This window comes from Uranotaenia lowii, chromosome 1 (genome assembly GCF_029784155.1).
Source record: "Uranotaenia lowii strain MFRU-FL chromosome 1, ASM2978415v1, whole genome shotgun sequence".
NCBI lineage: Eukaryota > Metazoa > Arthropoda > Insecta > Diptera > Culicidae > Uranotaenia > Uranotaenia lowii.
The window spans coordinates 89826500-89851264 of NC_073691.1; the positions used below are offsets into that span (position 1 = coordinate 89826500).

A 24765-nucleotide genomic window follows, 5' to 3' on the forward strand; every position below is an offset into this window, starting at 1 on the left:
ATGATTACCTGCGCAATTTGCACACTTGAAAAATTCTGTTTGTGGCTTATCAACACAAAAAAGGCATTTAGATTTTTCATGATCGAATGAGCCGCAAAACATGCATCTGGCATTCATTCTACAATTTTTAGTGCCGTGACAAAAAGCTTGACAACGACGACATTGCGTAATATTTTGAAGGAAATTGATTGAAGATTTTCGAAAAGGTTCGAATTTGACTCGACAATGAAACATAAGACGAGCCTTTTTAAGAATTTGCAAATTATTAACTTGATCTTTTTTAAAATGGATCAAATAAAGCTCAGGAGCAAAACCAACACTACTGATATTATTCGTGTTGGTTCTTTTCCTCATTTGAATTACTTGAATCGGAGAAAAACCTAACTAAGAATTTAATTCAGTTGTGATCTTGTTACGACACATCTGGTAAGTCGTATATTTAGATTAGTCACACACCCCTCGGTACAGTGTCAAGTATAGGAAAAAAAAACAGCACCAAAACAGAAAGCGATTAGAATCTGTCATAATTTGCCAAGTCACCTTATTCCTCATTTTGCAACCGTGCATTTCGCAAGTATTTCCAATTCACATGGTCGGTAATATCAGTAGTTAATATTTGGTAGTTTTGGATTCCTCGCTTTATTGAGCTCTGTGAAAATCAAGTGAAGTTTAGTGGACCCGTGGAGGCCAACGAGTTTCTTCCAAGTTGTAAGGATTTTCGATATTTCATATTGTAAATTTGCCTAACCTAATTCTAACCTCACAGTCGGTCAGTCTCGTACCAGACGAATACACATGAGCTACAGTTAAACCAAAGTGGTTTTCATATTTATAATCAAAATTATCATTAGTAGCGTAAGGTGAGCGAGCACTAAACATAAAATTTATAAAATTAAATGACTAATTATAAATTGCTAAATAGGGAACGCTGATAAGGCAATCAGTAAAGTGCCTCAGACTTTGTAGTCAGTTGGAAATCTGGGCAAAAACACGTAGATTGTACTGAAATGTAAGTCTAATATTAAGCTAATAATTTCCTTTAAAAGTAACGAAATACACATCTTATTTCAGCTTTGAAGCTGTACAAACTCAGCTATCAAATCGGTATTTCTTCACGTAACAAACTTCAAAGATTTCATCTGACTACTCGAGCACGATGAAAGATGCCACCGATACGACTACAACCAATAATAGGAACTGTGAAAAATGTTCGAAGACGGATTCCCTGGCCAACATGGTCGGTTGCGACATGTGTGATATCTGGATGCACTTCCCGTGTGCTGGGGTGGATAGCTCAATCGGTGATCCAGATAGAAGCTGGCGCTGTGATAATTGTAAGGAGGATAAAGCACCCTCGGAAGCAGCTAGTAAAATCTCTAAAGACTCCGGCAAGAGCAGAAAATCACGAATTATCGAGGAAAGTTTAGACTTGCTGGAAAAACAACGAAAAATCCAAATAAGAAGAGCAGCGGAAGAGGATGAGTATTTCCGAAAACGCTTCGAGCTACTGAAGAGATTGGAAGACGCAGAAGATGCTAAGAGTATCAGAAGCGACGTTAGCGTAAAAACGAAAAGGGATGATGTGGAAAATTGGCTTAAGAATGTAGTTATACCCGACAATCCGCTAGGACACCCTATTGGACAAAGTAGCCTATTGCAACCGGTCCAAAATGAGGTCCACGATAAGCGAAGCGTTCAACCAAAACAAACTCCGAAAAATTATTTCTTACCAGCAATCATAGAGGAAAACGTGCCGGAACCGGGACCATCAAAAGAAACATCAATTGGAAGAAAGCAAATCTCCGTTGAAGAGCTAACCAAAGTTTTCGAATCGTTGTTGAATAAAGCTGGTAAAAGGGAGCAACATGATCTTGCTCAGGTAGATATACACAAATCACACCCTGCGGGCAAGAAAGGAATGACTCGAGGAGCCATTAACCTACTCTCCGACGGACAAGCGTTAGAAGAATTAACCGAAGAAGAGGATGAGGAACCGGAGCCAAGTCCTAAACAGCTGGCAGCCCGCCAAGTGATGCAAAAAGATCTTCCAGCCTTTTCTGGGGACCCCCAGGACTGGCCCATCTTTTATAATACTTTTATTAATACCACTAAAGCATGCGGATTCAGCCATACAGAAAACTTGGCCCGGTTGCAAAGATGCTTGAGCGGTCAAGCTTTGGAAGCCGTAAGAAGTCAACTATATCTACCAAAGTCAGTGCCCCGAATTTTAGAGGTGCTGAAGAAATTATATGGCCGACCGGAAATAATAATAAACTCTTTGTTGATGAAAGTTCGCACGACCCCCGCTCCGAAAGCAAACGACTTGAGATCTATTATCAACTTTGGACTCTCCATAACAAATCTGATAGATCATATGATTATTGCCGACCAAACCGATCATTTGAATAATCCAGCATTGCTTCAGGAAATAGTTGGCAGACTGCCAACAAACCTCACAATGAGCTGGGCCGAGTATCAGTATGGCTTGCCGAAGGTTAATTTGACTACGCTCAAAAATTTTATGGAAGGTTTAGTCAACATGGTTTCAGATGTAACTTTGCCCAACATGCAAATGCAGCAAGCCAAACATGATAGGAGGGAGCCTAAAGAAAAACTATTCACTCACGCAGAAGATGATACGTCAACTAACAACAAAGAAGACGTTCAAAGGAAAAGATGTTGTTTATTATGCGTCGATCAGTATCATCACCTCTCCGAGTGTCCCGAATTCCAAGCGTTGGATACTTCGAAGCGCCTGAAAATAGTTCGACAAAGAAGCTTGTGCAGAATATGTCTGAATTCACATGGCAACTGGCCATGCAGATCCAAAAGAAGTTGTCAGATCGAGAACTGCAGATACCGTCATCATACATTGTTGCATAATGTTTCTGATTCTCCAACTTCAAATAATGAAGGAGAAAACAGAGCGCTCCAAAACCACCACATGACCCCAACAAAGTTGATTTTCAGATACGTGCCCGTTACACTATATGGAAATGGCAATAGAATCGAGATATACGCATTTTTGGACGATGGTTCGTCCTCAACTCTAGTGGAAGCATCTGTAGTAACCAAACTCGGAGTAAGCGGTGTCCATGAATCACTTTGGTTGGGGTGGACAAGTGAAATAAGCCGAGAAGAAAAGGCGTCGAAAAGGGTCAATCTACAGATATCTGGAAGAAACAGTAATAAGAAGTTCAAAATCGAAAACGTACGCACAGTGGGTAATTTATGTCTACCAAGTCAAACTCTGGATTATCAGTATTTATGCAACGTACATCCCTATATGTCCGGATTACCGGTTGAAAGTTATCAAAACGTCGTTCCCAAAATGATAATTGGTATCCAGCATCTACATCTGTTGACGAGCCTCAAGATAAGAGAGGGGGGTACCGAGGGTCCGGTGGCCACAAAAACGAGATTAGGATGGTCAATTTACGGTCGACAAGAAACGAATAATCCTGGAAATACGCCAATTCACGTCCACACCCATAACGAGCTAAAAAACCGTGAACTGTTTGATTTGATGAAAACCTTCTTTAAAACGGAAGAAGCGCTATGCTCCTTAACACTCCAATCTAAAGACGACGAGAGAGCGCTATCCATCCTGCAGAAAACGACATTGATGACAGCGGATGGTGGTTATGAGTGTGGCCTCCTGTGGAAGCAAGACGAATTTATAATGCCCGACAGTTATAGTATGGCGGTTAAGAGATTTAAGTGCCTCGAAAGACGTTTAGAAAAGGACCCACCGCTTAAAATCAAGGTATGTGACCTCATAGACGAATATATTAAAAAGGGTTACGCTCATCAAGCCAGTACTAACGAGTTGACCGACGTAGATCCAAATAAAACCTGGTATCTGCCTTTGGGGGTTGTGACAAATCCCAAAAAGCCGAATAAAATACGGCTGGTCTGGGACGCGGCGGCAAGAGTCAAAGACATCTCTTTCAATGATCTTCTACTCAAAGGGCCAGACTACACCAACTCCCTACCTGCGATATTGATACGGTTCAGACAGAGACAAATAGCAATAACCGCAGATATTCATGAGATGTTTCATCGCATAAGAATTCGAGCACCGGATAATCAATCCCAACGGTTCGTATTTCGTAAACATCCTTCTGAAAATTTTCGCACATACATCATGGACGTAGCAATTTTTGGAGCCACGTGCTCCCCGTGCATAGCACAACATGTAAAAAATGCAAATGCCTCCAAATTTTCCGAAACATATCCAAAAGCGGTAGAAGCCATAGTGGAAGGTCACTACATCGACGATTGGTTGGATTCCACAGATACAGAAGAAGAAGCAATACAACTTATTCAAGAAGTAAGAGAGATCCACGAAATAGCGAAGTTCACCATGCATCACATCTGTTCAAATTCCGAGAAGGTACTGCGAGCAATAGGAGTCGAGGTAGACGGAGAAGCAGTCAGATCCTTGAAAATTGATCCTCAAATTTCCGAAAGAGTGTTGGGGATGCTCTGGCGTCCAACTGAGGATGTATTTTCTTTTGGAAGCTTTTCCAACCCTGCGCTTAACACGTTAATCACTTCCAGAAGAAAACCCACCAAGCGCGAGGTGCTTAGTGTGATAATGTCGATTTTCGATCCTCTCGGTCTTATATCGCACTACGTTATCCACGGAAAGATTTTGCTGCAGGATATTTGGAAAAGCGGTGCCGAATGGGACGACCACCTTACCGACGAACTTTATGTGCGGTGGGTACAATGGACCGATATCTTAGCTGATCTGCAATCCATACGTATTCCTCGATACCTCTTCTACGGGAGTTCAACGGCGATCCATAGTGTACAGATACATACGTTTTCGGATGCTAGTGATTCCGCCTATTGTAGTGCTGTGTACGTTCGTGGAGTTACACAAAACGGAATACAGTGTAGCTTAGTGGCATCGAAGACCAAAGTAGCACCACTCAAAACATTATCAATCCCTCGGTTGGAGCTCCAAGCTGCAGTTCAAGGAACCAGACTTCAGGAAAACATTTGCAAGGTTTTAAAATTGCCTATTTCCCATAAATTCTTCTGGTCCGACTCATATACGGTGCTTTGCTGGATAAACTCCAACTCTAAAAAATATCATCCGTTCGTATCCTGCAGGATTGGAGAAATTCTAACTACTTCAAATGCTAGCGATTGGCGATACGTTCCGTCAAAAGCAAATATTGCCGATCAAGGTACAAAATGGAATAGTATTCCGAATTTCCAACCCGAAAATGAATGGTATAGCGGTCCTGCTTTTTTATACAATCCCGAAAACACTTGGCCAGTATTCCAACAACCCAATTCGTCGGAATCAGAACAGATTCAATCGTTATCCATACATCAAACAACAACAAGCTTCATCGACTTTGAGAGGTTTTCTAATTTCAAAAGGTTAAACAGAGCGGTAGCCTACATACTGAACGCATCTAAAAAATTTTTTACAAAAAATTTGAAAACATCGTCGATATTTCCCTTTCTATCTCGGGACGAATTGGTAGAAGCTGAAACGTTTATCTTTAAAATGGTTCAAAAAGAAGCTTACCCGGTCGAATTCAACTCACCGCAGACATCACCCGTGGCAAGAAAAGGGGTAAGTCCTCTTTACAAGTTAGCCCCTTTTAAGGACCCCGCCGGAATAATCAGGATGGGAAGTCGAATAACATCTTCTCCGTTCACTTCATATGATACAAGACACCCCATTATACTACCGAGTAAGCACCGCGTAACGGTCCTTCTGATTCTCATGTACCATCAACAATTCACACACGGTAATCATGAAACCGTTTTTAATGAAATGAGGCAGCGGTTCTATATAGCAGCTCTCAGACAGATGGTACGAAAAGTAGCAGGGCAGTGCCAATATTGTAAAATCAAAAGGGCAAAACCACAACCCCCGATGATGGCTCCCTTACCAAAGATCAGATTGACGCCTTACATTAAACCATTTACTTTTGTAGGGATAGATTATTTTGGTCCACTCTTGGTCAAATCAGGAAGAAGCCGGGTAAAAAGATGGATAGCACTTTTTACGTGCTTAACCATACGGGCAATACACATGGAGGTGGTTCACAGTTTGACTTCGGTATCGTGTATCCTAGCCTTCAGAAGATTTGTGGCACGCCGAGGAGCTCCTACAGATGTATTCTCGGATCGGGGAACTAATTTCGTCGGAGCCGACAAAATCCTCAAGTCACAAATTCGTCAAATAACAGAAACAAACGCTCTGACATTTACCAACACTCGTACAACTTGGCACTTCAATCCACCAGCGGCGCCCCATATGGGAGGGGCGTGGGAACGTATGGTACGTTCAGTGAAGGAGGACATGAAGGTGATTGCAGACTGCCAAATACATCCAAACGACGAAACACTTGAAACGTTTATTCTTGAAGCAGAGGCCATTGTGAACGCACGCCCTCTTACTTACGTGCCATTGGAAAATGCGGACCAAGAAGCAATCACCCCGAATCATTTTTTACTGCGTGGTTCCGAATGTATCAAGTTACCCTCAACGGATTGTCAATTTCCAAAAACACTAAGGGATAGCTGGAACATCGCACAGGTGATGACAAATATGTTTTGGCGTCGTTGGCTGATTGAATATATACCCATGCTCACTAGACGAGCAAAATGGTTTGATGCAGTGAAGCCGTTGGAACAAGGAGACATCGTTATAATCCTGGATGAGACGTCAAGGAACTCATGGACAAAAGGTCGGGTTGTTAAGACATTTCCCGGAGCAGATGGGCAGGTACGCCGAGCATTGGTGCAGACAAACACCGGGATTTTCGAACGACCGACAGTTCGACTCGCTGTGTTAGACGTTAAAGGCAAGAGTGGCTCCAGAGAGTAAGTACCTGAGGAACTTGGTGCCAAACGGGCCGGGGTTTGTTACGACACATCTGGTAAGTCGTATATTTAGATTAGTCACACACCCCTCGGTACAGTGTCAAGTATAGGAAAAAAAAAAACAGCACCAAAACAGAAAGCGATTAGAATCTGTCATAATTTGCCAAGTCACCTTATTCCTCATTTTGCAACCGTGCATTTCGCAAGTATTCCCAATTCACATGGTCGGTAATTTCAGTAGTTAATATTTGGTAGTTTTGGATTCCTCGCTTTATTGAGCTCTGTGAAAATCAAGTGAAGTTTAGTGGACCCGTGGAGGCCAACGAGTTTCTTCCAAGTTGTAAGGATTTTCGATATTTCATATTGTAAATTTGCCTAACCTAATTCTAACCTCACAGTCGGTCAGTCTCGTACCAGACGAATACACATGAGCTACAGTTAAACCAAAGTGGTTTTCATATTTATAATCAAAATTATCATTAGTAGCGTAAGGTGAGCGAGCACTAAACATAAAATTTATAAAATTAAATGACTAATTATAAATTGCTAAATAGGGAACGCTGATAAGGCAATCAGTAAAGTGCCTCAGACTTTGTAGTCAGTTGGAAATCTGGGCAAAAACACGTAGATTGTACTGAAATGTAAGTCTAATATTAAGCTAATAATTTCCTTTAAAAGTAACGAAATACACATCTTATTTCAGCTTTGAAGCTGTACAAACTCAGCTATCAAATCGGTATTTCTTCACGTAACAGATCTCATCCGGTGTCTGATCGCCAGTGAGACCACGAAGTACAACTTTAAAAGGACGATCACTTCTAGTATCGTACGAAAAAAATTGGTGTTTTTTTATTATTCAAATAATTTAAAATTTTTTGAAAATCATTAAAAGATTCCGCCAAAATACGAGCAGTTCCCCTTCGACCGATCTGAAAAGAAATCTTCAGATCCTTGACGGAAGTGACGATTTCTTTCCGAAAGGCATTGAAGTCAGGAATCGTGACCGTAATTGGTGGAACCTTTTTGTTTTTAAGAGTATAAGAAGATGAAGGTTTCTTAGTACTCTTATCAGAATTAAATATGAATATTTCCTCATCACCGATGTTATGAAGGACATCGAATGAATTGGAAATTTCAACTTTTTTGGGCGATGGACCTGAATTAGGTTCGCAATCCGTTTTCTTCCGGCCCTTGAACCGGCCGATGACTTCCCCATGCTGGAAAGAAAAGAGAAAAATATGAATAAAAGAAAATAAAAATAATTTTAGCACTGAAAAGTGCTGATTGAAAAACAGGTAAGGAAAAAATAAATAATGTAAAAATGTTCCTGCAGGTACACAGCAACGATACGATGCTCCGGCGTACGTGTTGACGGCTCAACGGTACAGATGGAAGTGCACAATCGAACTTGATTTAATGGTGCCAAAAGCGCTCAAAGTTTTACGGAAATCGGAAAAATTGAAAATGTCATTTTGATGCCATGTGACCTAAAACGCGTAAAAGGTCGAGGCTTGGTGTTCTGTAAACAAAACGTTGTTGAAAAAACGACTTTCTGAGACTTTTTTGACACTGTTTTGGTTTCTTAGAAACTACGAGCCGTTACTTTCAGTTATAATAAATTAAATCTTAAAGGATATTTTAAGCAAAAATATCATTTTGGTTATCACACGTCATAATTATCCAGCTAAGCAGGATTCGGATATAAAAACGATCCGTGCGACTTGTGCAGAAAAAATCTCCTCTTTGCAACTTGTATCTTGTATCTTTTTTTACAAACAAAATTGTATGAATTAAAGTTTGTGAACTTTGATTCTTTTTGTTGTGTAAATGGATAAGTATCAAAGTGATAAGACTTTATAAGGCGCATCCCGATTGGGGATATTTATGTTCTCTTCAAATAACACCCCAGACGGTTTGATTACACTGACTGACTAGTGCTGTGCTGTGAGAGATGTGAATGTGACTTCAATCTTGGTATCAATAAAACAGCAAACGTTCGAACTGCTGCTTCTGCTGCGGCTGCTCCAAATGTTGCCCTCATGCAGAGTTTTCATTAAACCAAGCACGTACGCAAACAGTTGATTGAATTCGCCTTCACGTCTGGATAAGCTGTTTCCTTCACGTTCTCAACACAGCATAAGCATCTCACTTATCCCATAAAATAGTATAAATAGGTACGGATCTGTGGCATGTGAACGATTTGCCGAACGTGGCCACGACCACGCAACATGCTGATGACAGTAGCTAGTGTAAGACTTGGCTTGACCTGAGTGAGCTGCTAATCAGTTTGTCGAAGCAGAAAAGCCAAAGCCGATGCTCGTCATGCAGGCCGGACCGAAATGAAATAGAAAGTCCGGCTCGAGATTGAAGCGGAAACACATCGACCTAGCATGATTTATTGGGTGTATGCAAACATTGATCTTTGTTAATTTATTATCGACGTGTCAATTTGACCGAGTTTTCTCTGGGTTAACCAATTCGCCCATCGGGACTAACAACTTTCGATCAGTCACGAACATTCAGCAAGAGAGGTATGAAAATTATTGATTTCATATTTCAGAAAAAGATAGGGATCACAGAGGACGTGAAAATTCTCCCAGCCCAATCGGGGATGTGACTGAAAGGCACGTTCCGGTATATGAATGTAGACGGAAAACGACCAAACGCCATTGAGGTCGCGGACAACGGTTGTTGGTAGCTAAACGCTAAATTTTCAGCAGCTCTTCTCCCCGTTACATATATTGGAAATGACCATTATCTGTTCCTCGCTGTTCGTATCAATATCCGTTTTCGTTTCATATTACAGGAAACACGTCCATATAGACATGGCTGCTAGGAAGCTGGTATCGAATCGGAAGATCACAGGGCAAGAACCAATCACGCCAAAAACGAACTGTGTGTTTACACCGCACCCGCTCGCCAATATTGTGTAGTAAGGCTAGAAAAGCGGGGAGGGTCACGCTTGACCAACTGGAAAAATGGTGAGAAAAAAGGACCAGCTGTTACACCACAAATTCACACACACACACACATCCAAACACCAGTCAACCCTACGGCTACAATATTGCGCCCGAACGTTGGCCAGTTTGATATATGATAAATGGCAATTTCGCAGCATGGTTTCCAAATGGTATTTTAACCGATATTAAAGTTTTTGACTCATGGTGATTACGCGAGGTCGGCCACAACCGTCTGTATTATTTACGGCTTGTCTTGCCGTCTAAATAAACTAATAATTTCTGATAAACATCTTCTTACTTCCCGCTCAGTAGTAAAAAGATTTACCTTGGGAATTGAGCATCATTTGAGATTTGAAGAGTACACACAAAGATTACATTTATTCTGCTCCAAATTTATTCTCTTCCGAATCTCAGAAAAGTGCTCAAATGACCGAGATTCGTTGCAAATCTGCATCCAAATCTCGTAACAAACTCTTGTTTCTGAAATTCGAAGAAATTTGGATAAATCACAGAAGAAAACTGTTCATAACTTAAAGCACTGACTACACTGACTCGATTCTTTACATTTTGACTAATCCAAGAAGGCTACTTTTTATAGGGAGCAATGACGACACCAGAGGCGCATCCATCGTTATTTTGACATTGGTTGTCAAGGCTACATTTGTTTCTTAAAATTTCCGTTATCCGTGTGAGCGATTAACATAAACAAAGTATCTTCAGTATTTTACAGTCATTTAATAATACGAATTACATTACAATGGGACGTCAATGTGAGTATTCTGGCTGTTTAAATAGCGAAGGAGTGAATGTGTCGTACAGCTTCCACAGCTTTCCTCAGGACTACGAAAGATAATTATTGTTAATGTTATATTCGAGTTATTATTTCTAAATAATCACTGCATCATCAGCTGTCTCCGCTGGGTTCTCGCTTGTGGGTCAAGCGAGCTTCAAGCGTCTTTTGATTAGGAAGGAATTTCCGCAGTCAGCCGAAAGCGAATTTGTTCGTTGCGCTTCCTGGATAGTTCGTACCAAAATCTTTCACGTAGACAATGTTTTGATTTGCTCGTTGACAAGGTGTTCAATTGACTAACAAATTGTTTCGTGAAAAAGGTGAACCTGGAAATCCAAATCAAAACGCAAAAAAACGAAATCGTAAAGCGAGACGAATGAATTGCCAGCATAATTATGTTATCAATATAAATGTTATATAAATCTTTCTATAATTATTATGTATTCTTTATGAAAAATAAATAACTTTGGGTTGAACTAATTTGTTGCAATATACATCATGCGATTAATTGGTTTCTGATATGCATTTCTGTTAAGATTGTTGACCTTGATCAAACTTGGAAATACTTCTCCGTGCGCTTGGTTCTAAATCCGGCAATCTGTTGGCAATTTTGACAGTACTAACTTGCTTAGCGTCTGTTCACTTCTTCATATAAATAGCAGTAGAACACATTAGGATTATCAGAAAAAAAATAGTTTTTGCTGAGAACTAATGATATTCAATCTTCCGTAGGCACCGAGGCTCCTCTGAACTTAAGGAAGGAATTCTTCAAATACCGGTCACAGTCATATATCATTTAACATCGGAAATATTTTGCACGGTCACTTGCTGGAGATACCTAAAAAGTATACCTACCTTAATTTTTAGTTCCAAATCCGCAAGTACTTTGCCGTACAACAGACTACTTTCATGCTTTCGAATACAAAAATGCCCTAAACTTACAGTTTAAACACCTATTCAAAACTTTATCCTACGAATATTTAGATAACGGAAACACTTCTGTCTAGCTTGAGTTCTGAATCCAAAGAGACAGAATCTTTATTTTCTAGATTTCACGAAACCTTCCTGGTTGTGATAGACTGATTGTTCACATAGAGCCATAACAGCTGACGATCTTCACGCTCAGTAAACAAACATCGAATTTGTTTTAATACTAACGTCAATTTATGTAACCTTTGACAGTTACGAACTGATTCTTAATGGCTAAAAGAGTAGAAAAACTCATAGAAAAGCATTCTTCAGGTTTTTGTAACAAGTTTTCCATCAAAATATCAATAAATCGCGTAGTTTTTAAATGTAAAAAATGATCTTGAGTGGAACTATCTCTGATCTTCAGCGGAACTACTAGCTTCCAAAATAAATCGCTAGGTGCGCTGCCTTAAGACTTATGTCTCACACGCAGTTTTTACCCCCGAATGTATGCAGCACCTTTGTATTTTTCTTATTATATCTATTATATTATATTATTATAGCTATTTTATAATACATAACGATTCAATTGGTAGCCTGGTATTGAAAACATATCCGATTTACTTGTGGTCGATGTTTACACTCGAGCTCGAACTCATGGAAATCGGTTGAAGAAATAATTGTTTTATGGTTTTATCAACTGAGCTAAATACCTAATGTTTCCTTAACTTTAAAATATGAATAAATTGGATAATGATTCATAAGAAACTGGAATTTCTTCTAAACTTAATTCTTTGAATGAGATTTTAAGAGTAGGGTTACCATATCCCGCAATGCTAAAAAGAGTACAATGAAAAAAATTTTCCAAAAGAGTAAGGAAGACTTCATAAGATTAAAAAAACAAAAGATGTACTTTAAAGCCATTCAAATACTGTCAATTTATGGAGGTAGTAGGCATTCCAGATCGCCTGGTTTGTGTGGGCTTGTCCCATTATTCAAAGATAAAATAAGATAAAGCCCGGACGGGCCTGGTTGCCCAGAAGAAAAATGCCTGGATTTATTCAAGATTTAAGCAAAATTCAAACCAAAACTACATGTTTTACATGATGTATGATTTTTTTAGCTTGTTTTTTCGAAATACACGTGCACATTTTTTCAAAATGTTTAATTCGAATTGAACACCACAAATGTGACTCAATAAAAATAATTTTTCTTGTGTTTATTTTTTAACTTTTTCTCTTGAATTTTCATTAGAAAAGTAGTATTTGATCAGATTTGCCCGGATATTTCCCGGTTTATGAACTGAAATTATTAAAATCCAATGCCCGGGTTTTGAAAGCCTTTTTGGGTAAAAATCCATGCATTCACCCGTCCTGAATACGCTCAGAAAATTTTCAGCAAAGCTTAGGTATGGCGTTCATGATAATTATAAATTTTCTTTTAAAATGTTATTCAAATAAAGAAAAGGGAAAAGTTAGGGGCTGAATATTCCTATTTGGATTATTCTAAGGAAAAGTAGTATTTGAGGTTATGCTGACAAGCCACACAAAACTCGATAAAATACTTGATTTCAAAAAGAGATTTAAGGCGCGTATATTTTCTTTGAACAAACAATGTGTTAGATTTGTACGCTACGAAGCATTTAAGTATATTGGTTTTGTGCTCTTTGATAACTTTTCGGGGGTTTATTGCATACTCACTGTAAATAACTATTCAAAGATGTCTTTATGAATGCGGGATATTTAGGTAATTGAAAGTTTTTGTAAGTTTTATTCGTATATCTCATATAAGTTCTGGAAAACATACTTCATAAACTGAAAAAAACAAGTTCATTTTTCTGATGGTTCTCATCGAAAAAGAGTACATTTCTTAAAATTTAACAAAAAGAAGAGTGAGCCCATTTCTCGATCGAAAAAGAGTTCATGTATCTTTAAAAGAGTACGCATGATACCCCTAGTTTAGAGCAATGTACAGTTCTTTTAGCAAAATCTGTAATTTAAAGCATACTTTTGTGTTACACGGTAACCGTCTCTAAATTTGAACTAATAACGTGGGCCACGTTACGTGGCTTCCTGATGTAGAACAAAATACAGAGACCAATAGAGTTGCTAAGTAAGGGAAGATCCCTGCTGAGAGCAGAAAAATTTTTCACTTATTTCATATTAGTAATCTTAACATCCATTTTCTAAATCCATTTTCGCGAACTTCGAGTAATTGATACAGTTTCGTGTCATAAAGTCAAAAACTTGAACTGGAATTTTGTTTGCTTAGTTTTTCTTTTCAGACGTTAATGCACTCGAATCAATAATTATTGGAATTAGAATCTACGCAATACGAAACTCCAAAATGCAAACAAAATTCCAAGAATTATTGTAGCAATCATTTTTTATTGATATTGCCGAATAAAACGCTACAAAATGCAACAGCAAAGAACAGAATGTGCTCCAAATTAAACACCATCCATTAAACTTGACTCCAATTTGAAATGCTAACATTATCCATAATTTATTTCAATGAGACTTTTTATTCCGATTCAGCCTTTTACCGACCCAAAACGAACAGCGGCACTAAAGGTTTTCTATCGCAAAAAGGATTCTTCAAAGCAGGATAGCACTTGGCAGGGCCATCGAAGGAAGAGTTTCACTTTCATTCCTTTGTGCACGGTTGAGTAACTACACCTACGCTACCGCCGAAATTTTTGGTCCGCACCCCTTCCTACCTATATGTATACATATGAACACATCTATAGGCATGTGTGGAAACGCAACACAGATAAACAAGGGCAACGCGCACTCAAGTATTTAGGAATTCATCTTCGGAAATTTACATAATGTGAAAAACTTCTCCCTTTTTTTGGAGTTCAAACAGTTTCCTTGTGATGCGAGGTTTCCGCCAAAAGGAAAAAATAGATTGAAAACTAAAAAAACGAAAGGATAAATCCAAGGATCCAATAGAAGTTAATTGACATTGAAGAAGGTTGTTTAGTTTCATACTTTTTCATTGCTTTAGAACAAAAATTTAAAAATATTAGCATACTTAGCCATTCAAAGGTGATTAAATGTTAAGGAAAATTTTTCTGCCGTATGAATAATTATTCAACAATTCGTTATTTTTTATTTTAATCTGTAGTTGATTTTTGAGTATATGCAGTGTTGTTTTAAAATAACACTAACTTAAACCAACTTATCGTGGAAGCGCATGGAAGTTTATGAGTCATATAGTGACAAAATATATTGTTACAAATTGAACCATGATATTTTTTACGACATTTCACTGTATGTGTTAGGTATCGAAAAAGTATGCGAAAAAATTGCAAAAATTTTAAATTTTCCTATAGTTTTTGATTCATCGCTGTTTTATCTTCAGGTTTCTACGATTTATTTAATTTGAATCAATCACTTACATCTTTCTACACCTATTTTTTTAGCAGGAGTCGTACATTTGATACCGTCAAACGGGGCATCATGCAAAAGCAGGGTTAGATGCAACATTTGCATACCACAACACTCATTCAATTTTTATTTCAATATACTGTAATAAAGTTATCATTGAATGATAACAAATTGATGATGACATAGTTGTTAACATCGTGAAAGAGTTTTTTAAAGTTTTTGATTCTCATAAAAAATTAAAAAATCGAGCAATAGATGTACAAATTTTTACATTTTTCGATGCCGTAAAAAATTTTACCTCGTATGACGGATTGGCTTAATGAAATCATCTAAAATCTTTATATTGCTTTCATTATACAATACCAACACTGTTGCTGTATAAATATTTTTCGAATAATCACCAAATTTTTTAAATAAATATTTTTATAAATCAGTTAGCTGACTGGGGCAAAATGCAACAAAATGCAAATCAGAACTAAATCTCATAAATCGCGTTTCGATATGCTGAAATATGATTGTTTTGCATTATGCGTTTGTTAACATTAAAATTTCATCCATCTTTAGATTTATTTACATGGTTCAAGTTAATAGAATATTTTGTAGTATTTTTTACCCCTAAATGTATGCAGCAGATTAACACTTTATTCTTAAAAATATTTTTGACAGAATAATTGTAAAATTTTATTCGAACAAAACCAAAAACTACTGTAATTAGTACTTTATGCGTTATGACATCACAAATGTATAAAAAACTTTAAATTTTCAAACGTTTTCATTTGATTTTTCATTAATTACAGAGTTTGTTGCACCTTACCCCATTTTCTTAGTAGGGTGATTGATTGAATTGCGTTTATTTGGGAGGGTGCCGTGCGCTTAGCGATTAAGCACCCTAACTCTTAGTAGGGTGAAAATCGCATGTTTTTGAAAATTTAAAAATAACTGGTAAAACCAATAATTTTTCTGACCACGTCAATTTGGTGTCCCATCAACCTTGAAACATTTGATGTACAAGAGGAATGATTATCTGTAGGCATTAAGATTTTAGAAGTCATTGAAGTTGAAAAATGTTGCATGTTGCCCTAGTTGACGATACGTCGATGATTACGTCGAGTGCTGAAAAAGTCGAAAAACAGTAGATACTTACAAAATTTATTTCAATATAATAAAAAATCTTGAAAAAGGAATAAATATTATCGTCAAGAAACGAATCTTATTAAAAAAAAATCATAGGGAAGAATGAGGATACTTGATCCCTGGGGATACTTGATTCCTTAGCTATATCTGGAAACTGGAATGTTTTACAAAGATCAAATGTTCTAGAAAAATGAGCAAAATAACAATGCTTGTAGTTTAAAACTTTTTAACAAAATAATTGTTTGAGTAATTGAACTTTGTTTGAAAAATTTCACAAAATGTAACTTGAAGATTTTTTTTCATTAATTTAAAATGTTCCATACATGGGAAAATTATGAAAAAAATACGAAATTACTAATATCTATCCAAAGTCTAATATTTATCAAACAATTGTCTGAAGAAAAGTGTAAAAATAATTAATTTTCTCTTAATTGTAAAAAAATAGCGCCTTTAAGTATGCAATTTTATTAGCGTTGAAACAAAGTTATAGAATTTTCTTCTTATGTCTGCTATAAATTGTGAAATGAGAACAAACATGACCAGAATAGTCAATTAACATTCTATCTTGGGGTTTTGTTTGATTTTTATACAAGGATTAGGGCTTCCTGAATTAAAGGTCAAGTCAATAGGGGATCAAGTCTCCCCTAACTTCAGAAAAATCGCATTTTTTTTACTCCCACGAAAATGCTTCTAGTTCATCAACGGGTTCAAGTATCGATCTTATTTTTGGAGCATAGAAACTTGAAGTTACAAGCTGTCAGAAAATGTCAAAGACGGCGAGTCGCTAAATTTTTCCAAAAAGATATGGTGAAAATAAGAAAAGGGGATCAAGTATCCCCACTCTCCCCTATATGGACGGCCACCCACAACCATTATTTCTAATCATTAAGCTATGAAGTATTGCTGTTGTCATTTTTCTTTTGAGTCTGCAATTTCAAGTCATAAGTGATTCAGATTCAGAAAAAGTCGAAAATCATGACGAAAGAACAAAATTTTCAATTTATGAATGATGCTTACAACCAATTTTACTTGATCACAGAGGTAAGTACCGTCAACTGGGGCAACATGCAACACTTTTCAACTTCGATGGCTTCTAAAAACCTCACGTCCACAGATAATCATACCACTTGGACATCAAAAGTTTCAAGGATATATTTGTGTGATGTCAATTAAATTTTACTTTTTACTGCCAAAAATGTTTTCGAACAAAAAGCCTAACGGTGCTGAGAATTCTACTAGTTGAAATAATAAAAATTTATGTTTGGATGGATAATTTTTTTAAATTTAAAAACATGCCATCCAAAACAATCATATTCCAGCATATGGAAACGAGATCTTAAAGGCGAATCTTGATTTGCATTTTGATGCATTTGAGCCCAGACTGATAACTGAATTATAAAATATTTATTTGAAAAAAATTGGCGATCGTTCGAAAATATTTGTACACCAACAGTGTTGATATAGGATAATAAAAGCAATATAAAGTTTGAAGGTGATATGTTGTAGTACGAGGAATATGGTCTACGTACTTTTTGATGTATTGGGGTGGCACTGCGCGGGCTTCAACTGCGTCGTCAAGTAAGTCATCCAGTACCAACTCAGCAACAAGCGAAGCTATTGGGCTTCGCATCGCGAGGCCTGAGATTTGCTTATAAAACGCGTTGCCGAAACAAAAGTAGCTGCTGTCCATGCATAACTCGATCATCTCCCAGAACAGGTCTAGGCAGATGGTAATGTGGACTGATAAACTGGGATAGATGTTAAGAGCGAAACTACGTCGAATGAAGCCATAACGTGCCCAGCGACTTTATGAAATCGTTGAATTCATGGGAATTTCGTAGGCTACATTTAGGCGCAAGAGCTTTCCTAATAAGCGATCCTACATATTTTCGCGTTTTGTTATGCTGTACGTGTTGCGATCTTGAAGAAGTTCGGTCATTTTTTTTGCGATATTCTTTCCGATCTAGTAGCACGGTTTTGTTTCCCTTGTCAGCTCTCAGAGTGATGAAAAAAATGACCGACGAAATGATGATAAAACTAGAAACAAACCGTCACTTCCAGGAGATTTGTATTGAGCAAAACCATCGATTGCCCATTTAATCGATTCTGTAGTCTATATATAAAAATGAATTTCTGTCTGTCTGTCTGTCTGTCTGTCTGTCCGTTCTTCTGTCTGTTTCCTATAAACTCAGAAACTACTGAACCGATTTGCGTGAAACTTGGCAGGTGGGGGTATTGGAGGCAGGGGAAGGTTCCTATTGTGGTTTGAGACCCCTCCCTCTCTCATGAAGGAGGGGAGGGGCCTCCCAAATAAAAGACATTTTTTTTGCATAACTCGTGAACCAATCAAGCAAATCGTATCATATTTGGCAAGGGGTGGTATTTGGGAATGAGGAATATTTTTATGAATATTAGGTACCCTTCCTTCCTCTCAGTGGGGTAATAAGAAGGGGGAAGGGGGGCTACCTTACAATTTTTCATATAACTCGAGAACTAATCAAGAAATTGGATCCAAATTTGGCATGGGAAGGTGTTTGAAAACGAAAAATATTTCAATGATTATTTGAGACCCCTCCCTCTTTCCAGTAAAAAGGGGGAGGGGGCTTCTTTCATATTTTTTACATAATTCAATAAGTAATAAAGCAAATGGAACCAAATTTTGCATGGGAGGGTATATGGATACGAAAAATATTTCTATAATTTTTTGAGACCCCTCTTTCTTTTCAGTAGAGAGATATGAAGAGGGGAGGGGGCCTCTTTAATAGTTTTTTTAAAAAAAACTCAAAAACTAACTAAGCAATTGGAACCAAACTTTGCATGGGCGGGTGTTTGGGAACGTGACATGTTCGGGAAAAAAGAAAAGAGGGAGGGGGGTTCCATACAATTTTTACTGCATAACTCAATAACTACAACAGAAAATGGAACCAAATTAGACATGGAACGATAATTGGGTACGAGAAAGGCTTCTATGAATATTTGGTATCCCTCACTCCTTCAAAGAGGTGGACGAAAAGGGGGAAGATAGGTCTCCCTTACAATTTTCAGTATAACTGGAGAGCTGATCGTGCAAATTGAACCATATTTGGCATGTGAGGATATTTGGATACGAGAAATGTTTCTATTATAAATTGAAGCCCCACCTTTTCAGCGGAAAGATATAAAGGGGGAAAGGGGGGCTTCCATACATTTTTTTTTGCATATCTCGAGAATTATTCGAGCAAATGAAACCAAATTTGGCATCACAAAGTATTTGAGGGGAGATGGTACTCCCTTTCAAGTTTATGCATAACTCATGAATTTACTACGCAAATCAAACCAAATTTGGCATGGGATGGTATTTCAATACGAGAAATTTTTCTATGTGAAACAACTCCTTTCTTGTAGTAGGAGGATTGAATTGGGAATATATGAAGGGAAGAGGAAAGCTTACATTTAACTTTTTTTTACAAAATCCGAGGAATGGATAAAATTTAACATTTTTTTCAGTGTGTAGGTACATGGGAGGAGAGGGTTAGTTCAATACAATTTTTTTAGCATACGTTCTCAATTTATGCTAACGAAACCAACAAATGGAAACAAATATGGCATGGAAAGGTACTTGGTTACGAGATATGTTTCAAACATTGTTAAAGACCCTTACTCTTTACAGTGTAGAGAGCGGAAGAAAGAAAAGGTCTCCATATAAATTTTGTTGTTAAGCTTAAAAACTTATCAACCAATGGAACTATATTTGATATAAGAGGATTTTTGGGAACGAAAAAAATAGTTATTAAAGATTACAATCTCCATTCAGCAGGGGGTGAAGGGAAAGACAGATTGTTTGCGAACGATTAATTTGGGAACCTCCTTTTTAGGGCGAAGCTTAAGGAAACAGATTAAAATTATCAGATCTTTAACCCAAATTTATAGATCAAGGTTCAGAATATAAGTTTAAATTATCTTTGTGTTGCAATTCGAAACTCCAGCTGCAGATCTCATTTTATAGCGGTTGCATATGAATTAAGTCATAATTTGATTTAAAATAATCTCATAAAAAAACAATAAAAATTTAAATAATTTCTGAAAATATCATTGGATTTTGAAAGGTGTAGCAAAGCACACCGGGTCAGCTAGTAACTACATATTTTCCGAGCAAAATGCTAGAAATCTAGATTTCCAGAAAATAACTCAGGCTCTATCGATGAATCTTGATCAATACATCCTGGAAAGTGAGTATTGAATAGACAACTTAATGTTTCTTCGTCGTTTGATGTATAATTACCACTGGGGGTTTTAAAGTATGAAACCTGATAATCTTTTGATTTGGCTAAGATTTTATTTATCCTACTTGCTTCGTGCAAGCCTGAAATGTTAGTGCAGTAGCTCTGCCAACTAGCACTTGGCAGCTCTTGTTGCTTTTCGGTAAGTTCGGCGAGCCAACTTGAAAGCATCAAAACCTTCCAGGCGCCGTCGGTTCCAAGAGCATCTGCAGTTCTTTTCGTAATTTACTGAGATTTGAGTTCCACCATGCTATACCTACACACAAAATTTCTGGGCCTCAACTTAGCAAAAATAGTCGATTACTTTCGATTAGTAATTGAGTTCGTTTTACTAACACGATAGGTAAAAGCGGATTTTGCCTGATTTTAGTAAAAACTAATTTTATTGGCCGCTTTCTGTTTTGGCGGCAGTCGTATTTGCCGCCGCTAGAAAAACAACCAGTGTTCTTAAAAAATTCAATTCCGTCGGAGCCTTTGATGAAGTGGACAACGAAATGGTGACCGATTCGACAATCAAAGCAAGCAGGTTAGAATAAATCTGGAAGCAGACAGTTTTTACGGTTTTAGTTTGTAAAATTATTTATTTTTTCTACCAGATTGCAGCTGCCAGTAAGGAAAAACATCAATGCCACAAAATGTCCAAGACGATTGTCAAGTTCTGGCGGAACGGAACTTTCGCGGCCAAAAGGAAAATCCGGAAATCGACGTTAGAATTTCACATCTGGAGTAACCCGGTCCACCCACAGTAGAAAAGTTTTAAACATAGCAGTGACAAAGTGTTGTTAAGTGATGGTTACATTTAGAAAGATTAAAAATAAATTTATGAAGGTGAAACAACTTGTGTATATTATTGGTAATCTGATACCCTCCCTGTGTTTCCGAGAAAAAATAATAAATTTTGTAGGTTCAAATTCTGCACGGTATTTTTCACCGGTTTTTGCTAAAATTTCAGTGAAATATTCCGGCGGCTTTTTTCCCTTGTTTGCTAAAATTCTAGCAGAAAAATATTGCTAAATTGATTGCTAAATTTCTAGCTGGTCAAATTTGAGCAAAATTTTGCTAAATTCCGGCCTCAGAAATTTTGTGTGTACTGTTTTTGTTGAATTTCAACGTGCGTAAGGGACATGCTTCTTCATAAGAATTCAAAATAATTTCGGAAGTTTTTGTAACCACTTCATCCAACTCAAGAGGTGTAGTAATTTCACGTGTATATCCATGAAATTTAGTAGCAAGATGCTCCAGACATAGGTCCCATATTGCTACTAAATTTCGATAACCTTTAAATGCTGGAAAATATTAATAACGTTACTTAAATGAGTTGCGAATTTCAATTCGAAAAATGGATGAATGAAATGTGAAGGAGAATGCTCATTCGACTCTAAAAAAGTTGTATTCACATCCCTAGTCAATGTAAAGCTAACGGATGAAGAGTTCCGAAAAAACTCTTATGAACTTCTCTAAAAATGTAACTTCCCGATCGATTTGGAAATCGTGAAACGGTTATTGATTGGCTGAAGGGACGGTTCCTTAGAATTCTAAACAAAACTTTCAAACGAATGACATGAGCAGAGTTCTGAGAGGTATAAAATGTCCACTAGGAAAGTTTTTAGTATCGGAATGAAATTTACGTCGATTTTTCCTTTGTAGTTTTAGTTCTGTTTTTTTTTTTTAAGACGTATACTATGATGAAAATAAGACCAAATTTCATTGTGAATAAATTCAATAATCAGCTAAAGTATCGGCCTTATCGGTGAAAAGTGATGTACTTTTTAGTAGGGACATCTAAAGATTTTGGATTTTTTTAAAGATGGATAGAAGGTTAGATGAAATGAAAGATGATGAAAATTAGCGGGTAGAATTGGCCCATTTTATGCGACCAAACAGAGAAGTTGTTCGTTTCTGTTTAGCGAAAATAAAAAAATTGTGTCAAGTCGATTTTGAAATAAATATGTACTTTTTAGTAGACAAAATCCTTTGTGGACTATACGTTGCTATAATCATGGCTAATAAATCATGTTTACTAAATATCTTAACAAGATTATTGAAGAATGTTGTTTAATTTCCACATAGGTGTTGGAAAGCAGTGCGGTAGACTATAAAAACATCTTTGACGCTATAGTGGCTGAGTTCGAGAAAGATGGTATAGACTACCGGAAGCAGCTTAAGGGTTTTTCGTAAGACGGAGCTGTGTTCATTATGGGGTCGAAACACTCAGACATGGCCCAGCAAAAAAAGGAGTGTCCAGACATTGCGCCAGCCACGCCTGCAAAAAAATGCCGAATTACGCAGAACAATTTCTACGGGTGTATATAGTTACGAATATATCCCAGCACATCTCAGAACCAACCCGGTGCACCCATATTGCACTATCATCAATTTCAGTGCACCTGCCGATCATCAGCTGGCGCGTACCCAGACGCAACGTCAGCAACACCGGCGATCGTTCATCCGTTTTGGTGTGTTTTCCGATCGTGAGGCTCTTATTAATTATATTTTCATATATTTCAAATAGTCCGAAGCGTGCCTCAGAATTTAGCATGATTCAAAAAATTCTTGAATTGAAGCACATCAAAATGCTCAACCCTGAAGCAATTCGATGGCTGAGTTTAGAAAGCGTAGTCAAAAGAGTTTCAGATATGTTTGTTTAATTAGATTTTTTTTTTTTCATTCCTATCAAACAAGACCAGATTCTCCTGAATATACAAATATTAACAATGTCATTCTTCATGATATTAACACGAAATATTTGTCATGCCGACTACATCAAACAAGTGATCGATTTTTTATAAGGATTTCATTTAAAACCAGATAATGAAATTTATGTAGACATTGCTGTAGGGGAGAAAATCTAATCAAGCACCCTCATCCAAAAACACTAACATTTTTTAGAGTATATAAAGACTTCCATATTGAGTTAATTAATCAAACCAAGAAAAGATTCATATTTAATTATAAATTGCTTATAGAAGCCGTCTCGATTAATCCCCAAAATTTTGATAAGGTAGACAATTTGAGAAGTTTGTTGAAAAAAATAAAGAACAGGAGCTTGAAAATTAGTTCATGACACTAAAAAACAAAATAATAGTTTCGAAATATCAAATCATGGCGTGTCAGATCCTGCAGATATCAAAAATAAACATTCTACTACAAATACGAAATATCACTGTCTGTACGGATACTATTTTTGTGGAATCCAAATAGAAAAACTTGCCAACATTTACGGAAAGTCGAAGTCCCTGATAGCTTACTGGATCATATCGTATGAAGAGGGAGGATTCGTCAACAAAAAAGAGCGTCTCCAGATTTACAAAAAAAATCGGAAGACAGCATAGGGAATGGATCCTTAGCACCTACAAAAAGACACCGGTTCTTTTCTGGACGAATGTTGCGAGCTGTTCCGTAGGTAATTCCATAAAACAATAAGTCCTGCTAGCGTCTGCCGGATCCTAAATGGTAAAGGTTTGTCTTGGAAACGTCTAGAGCGACGTGCAATCCAGATCAGAGATGTCGAAATCTATCAATACTTCTTGAAATTGAATCTGCATCATCTAGTATTCTTGGATGAAATATCGTTCGACAATAAGGGAATGTTGCGCAACCGTGGTTACGGAAATAAGGGTGAGATATTATATATATTTTTAATTTTTGTATATATATAGGGGAGATGAGGGCATAACGAGCACCCGAGGCATAATGAGAACTACGCTTTTCTACGAAAGTGCGTATTTTCTTAAATAAATTTTCATGAGGATTTGTTTCGTACTTCCTATAGTATTAATTTTTCACAAAAAAAGGAATCTCCTTATCATCTTTACAGAGATATTTAAAAAAAACTAGCTTGGTTCTCAAGTTACGAAAATATTTTAATTTTTGAGCACCACGAAATAAGCTCTTATGATCTTAAAATAACCTTGATCTATAATGTACGCACTGCAACATGATGTACACATTGTTTCTCAATTTTTACCATCATAAAATTTTTGATTTTTCACTTTTATTAATTTTAAAACACGTTTTTACTTAAATTTGTTGACTAGGGGCATATAGAGCACCATATTATCGAGGCATAATGAGCATTTTCTGCCGTAGAATCTAGCAGCGAATTAAATTTGATTTATAGCGCCCCACCTTGACTAGTTTTCATCCGACAATTTAGCCTATTGGTAAGGTGTCGGAGAGGTAATCAAAAGACTAGAGTTAGATTTCTGTTCGAGGTGATTTTTTTCCATTCACAATTCATGATCGATTTTTTTATTGTTACATTATACGGCTAGTAGCATCATCCTCCGAACAAAGCACTTAATGTATGAGCGTGCGTGAATTGTTTGTATTCTACAAACAGACCTAGATTATTTTGTTATTGCTTTGTTTGATGAATCTACGACTCACCTGACTTCATCGAATTGAATTCGCTGCTAGATTCCCCGGCAAAAACGCACATCTTGCTCTGATTAATGGTGCTC

At 37.1% G+C, this 24765-nt stretch overlaps 2 protein-coding genes across 2 annotated transcripts; both read left to right on the top strand.

Annotated features, from left to right (window-relative positions):
• Positions 1 to 1156: 1156 nt before the first annotated feature.
• LOC129737609 (uncharacterized) lies at positions 1157 to 5972 on the top strand. Its single transcript, XM_055728770.1, has 2 exons — positions 1157 to 5017; positions 5967 to 5972. Exons 1-2 carry the CDS (start codon positions 1157 to 1159, stop codon positions 5970 to 5972), a joined length of 3867 nt encoding a protein of 1288 aa, XP_055584745.1.
• A 92-nt stretch (positions 5973 to 6064) lies between these two features.
• Positions 6065 to 9791, top strand: LOC129737610 (uncharacterized). Its single transcript, XM_055728771.1, has 2 exons — positions 6065 to 6858; positions 9665 to 9791. Exons 1-2 carry the CDS (start codon positions 6065 to 6067, stop codon positions 9789 to 9791), a joined length of 921 nt encoding a protein of 306 aa, XP_055584746.1.
• The last annotated feature ends 14974 nt before the right edge of the window (positions 9792 to 24765 follow it).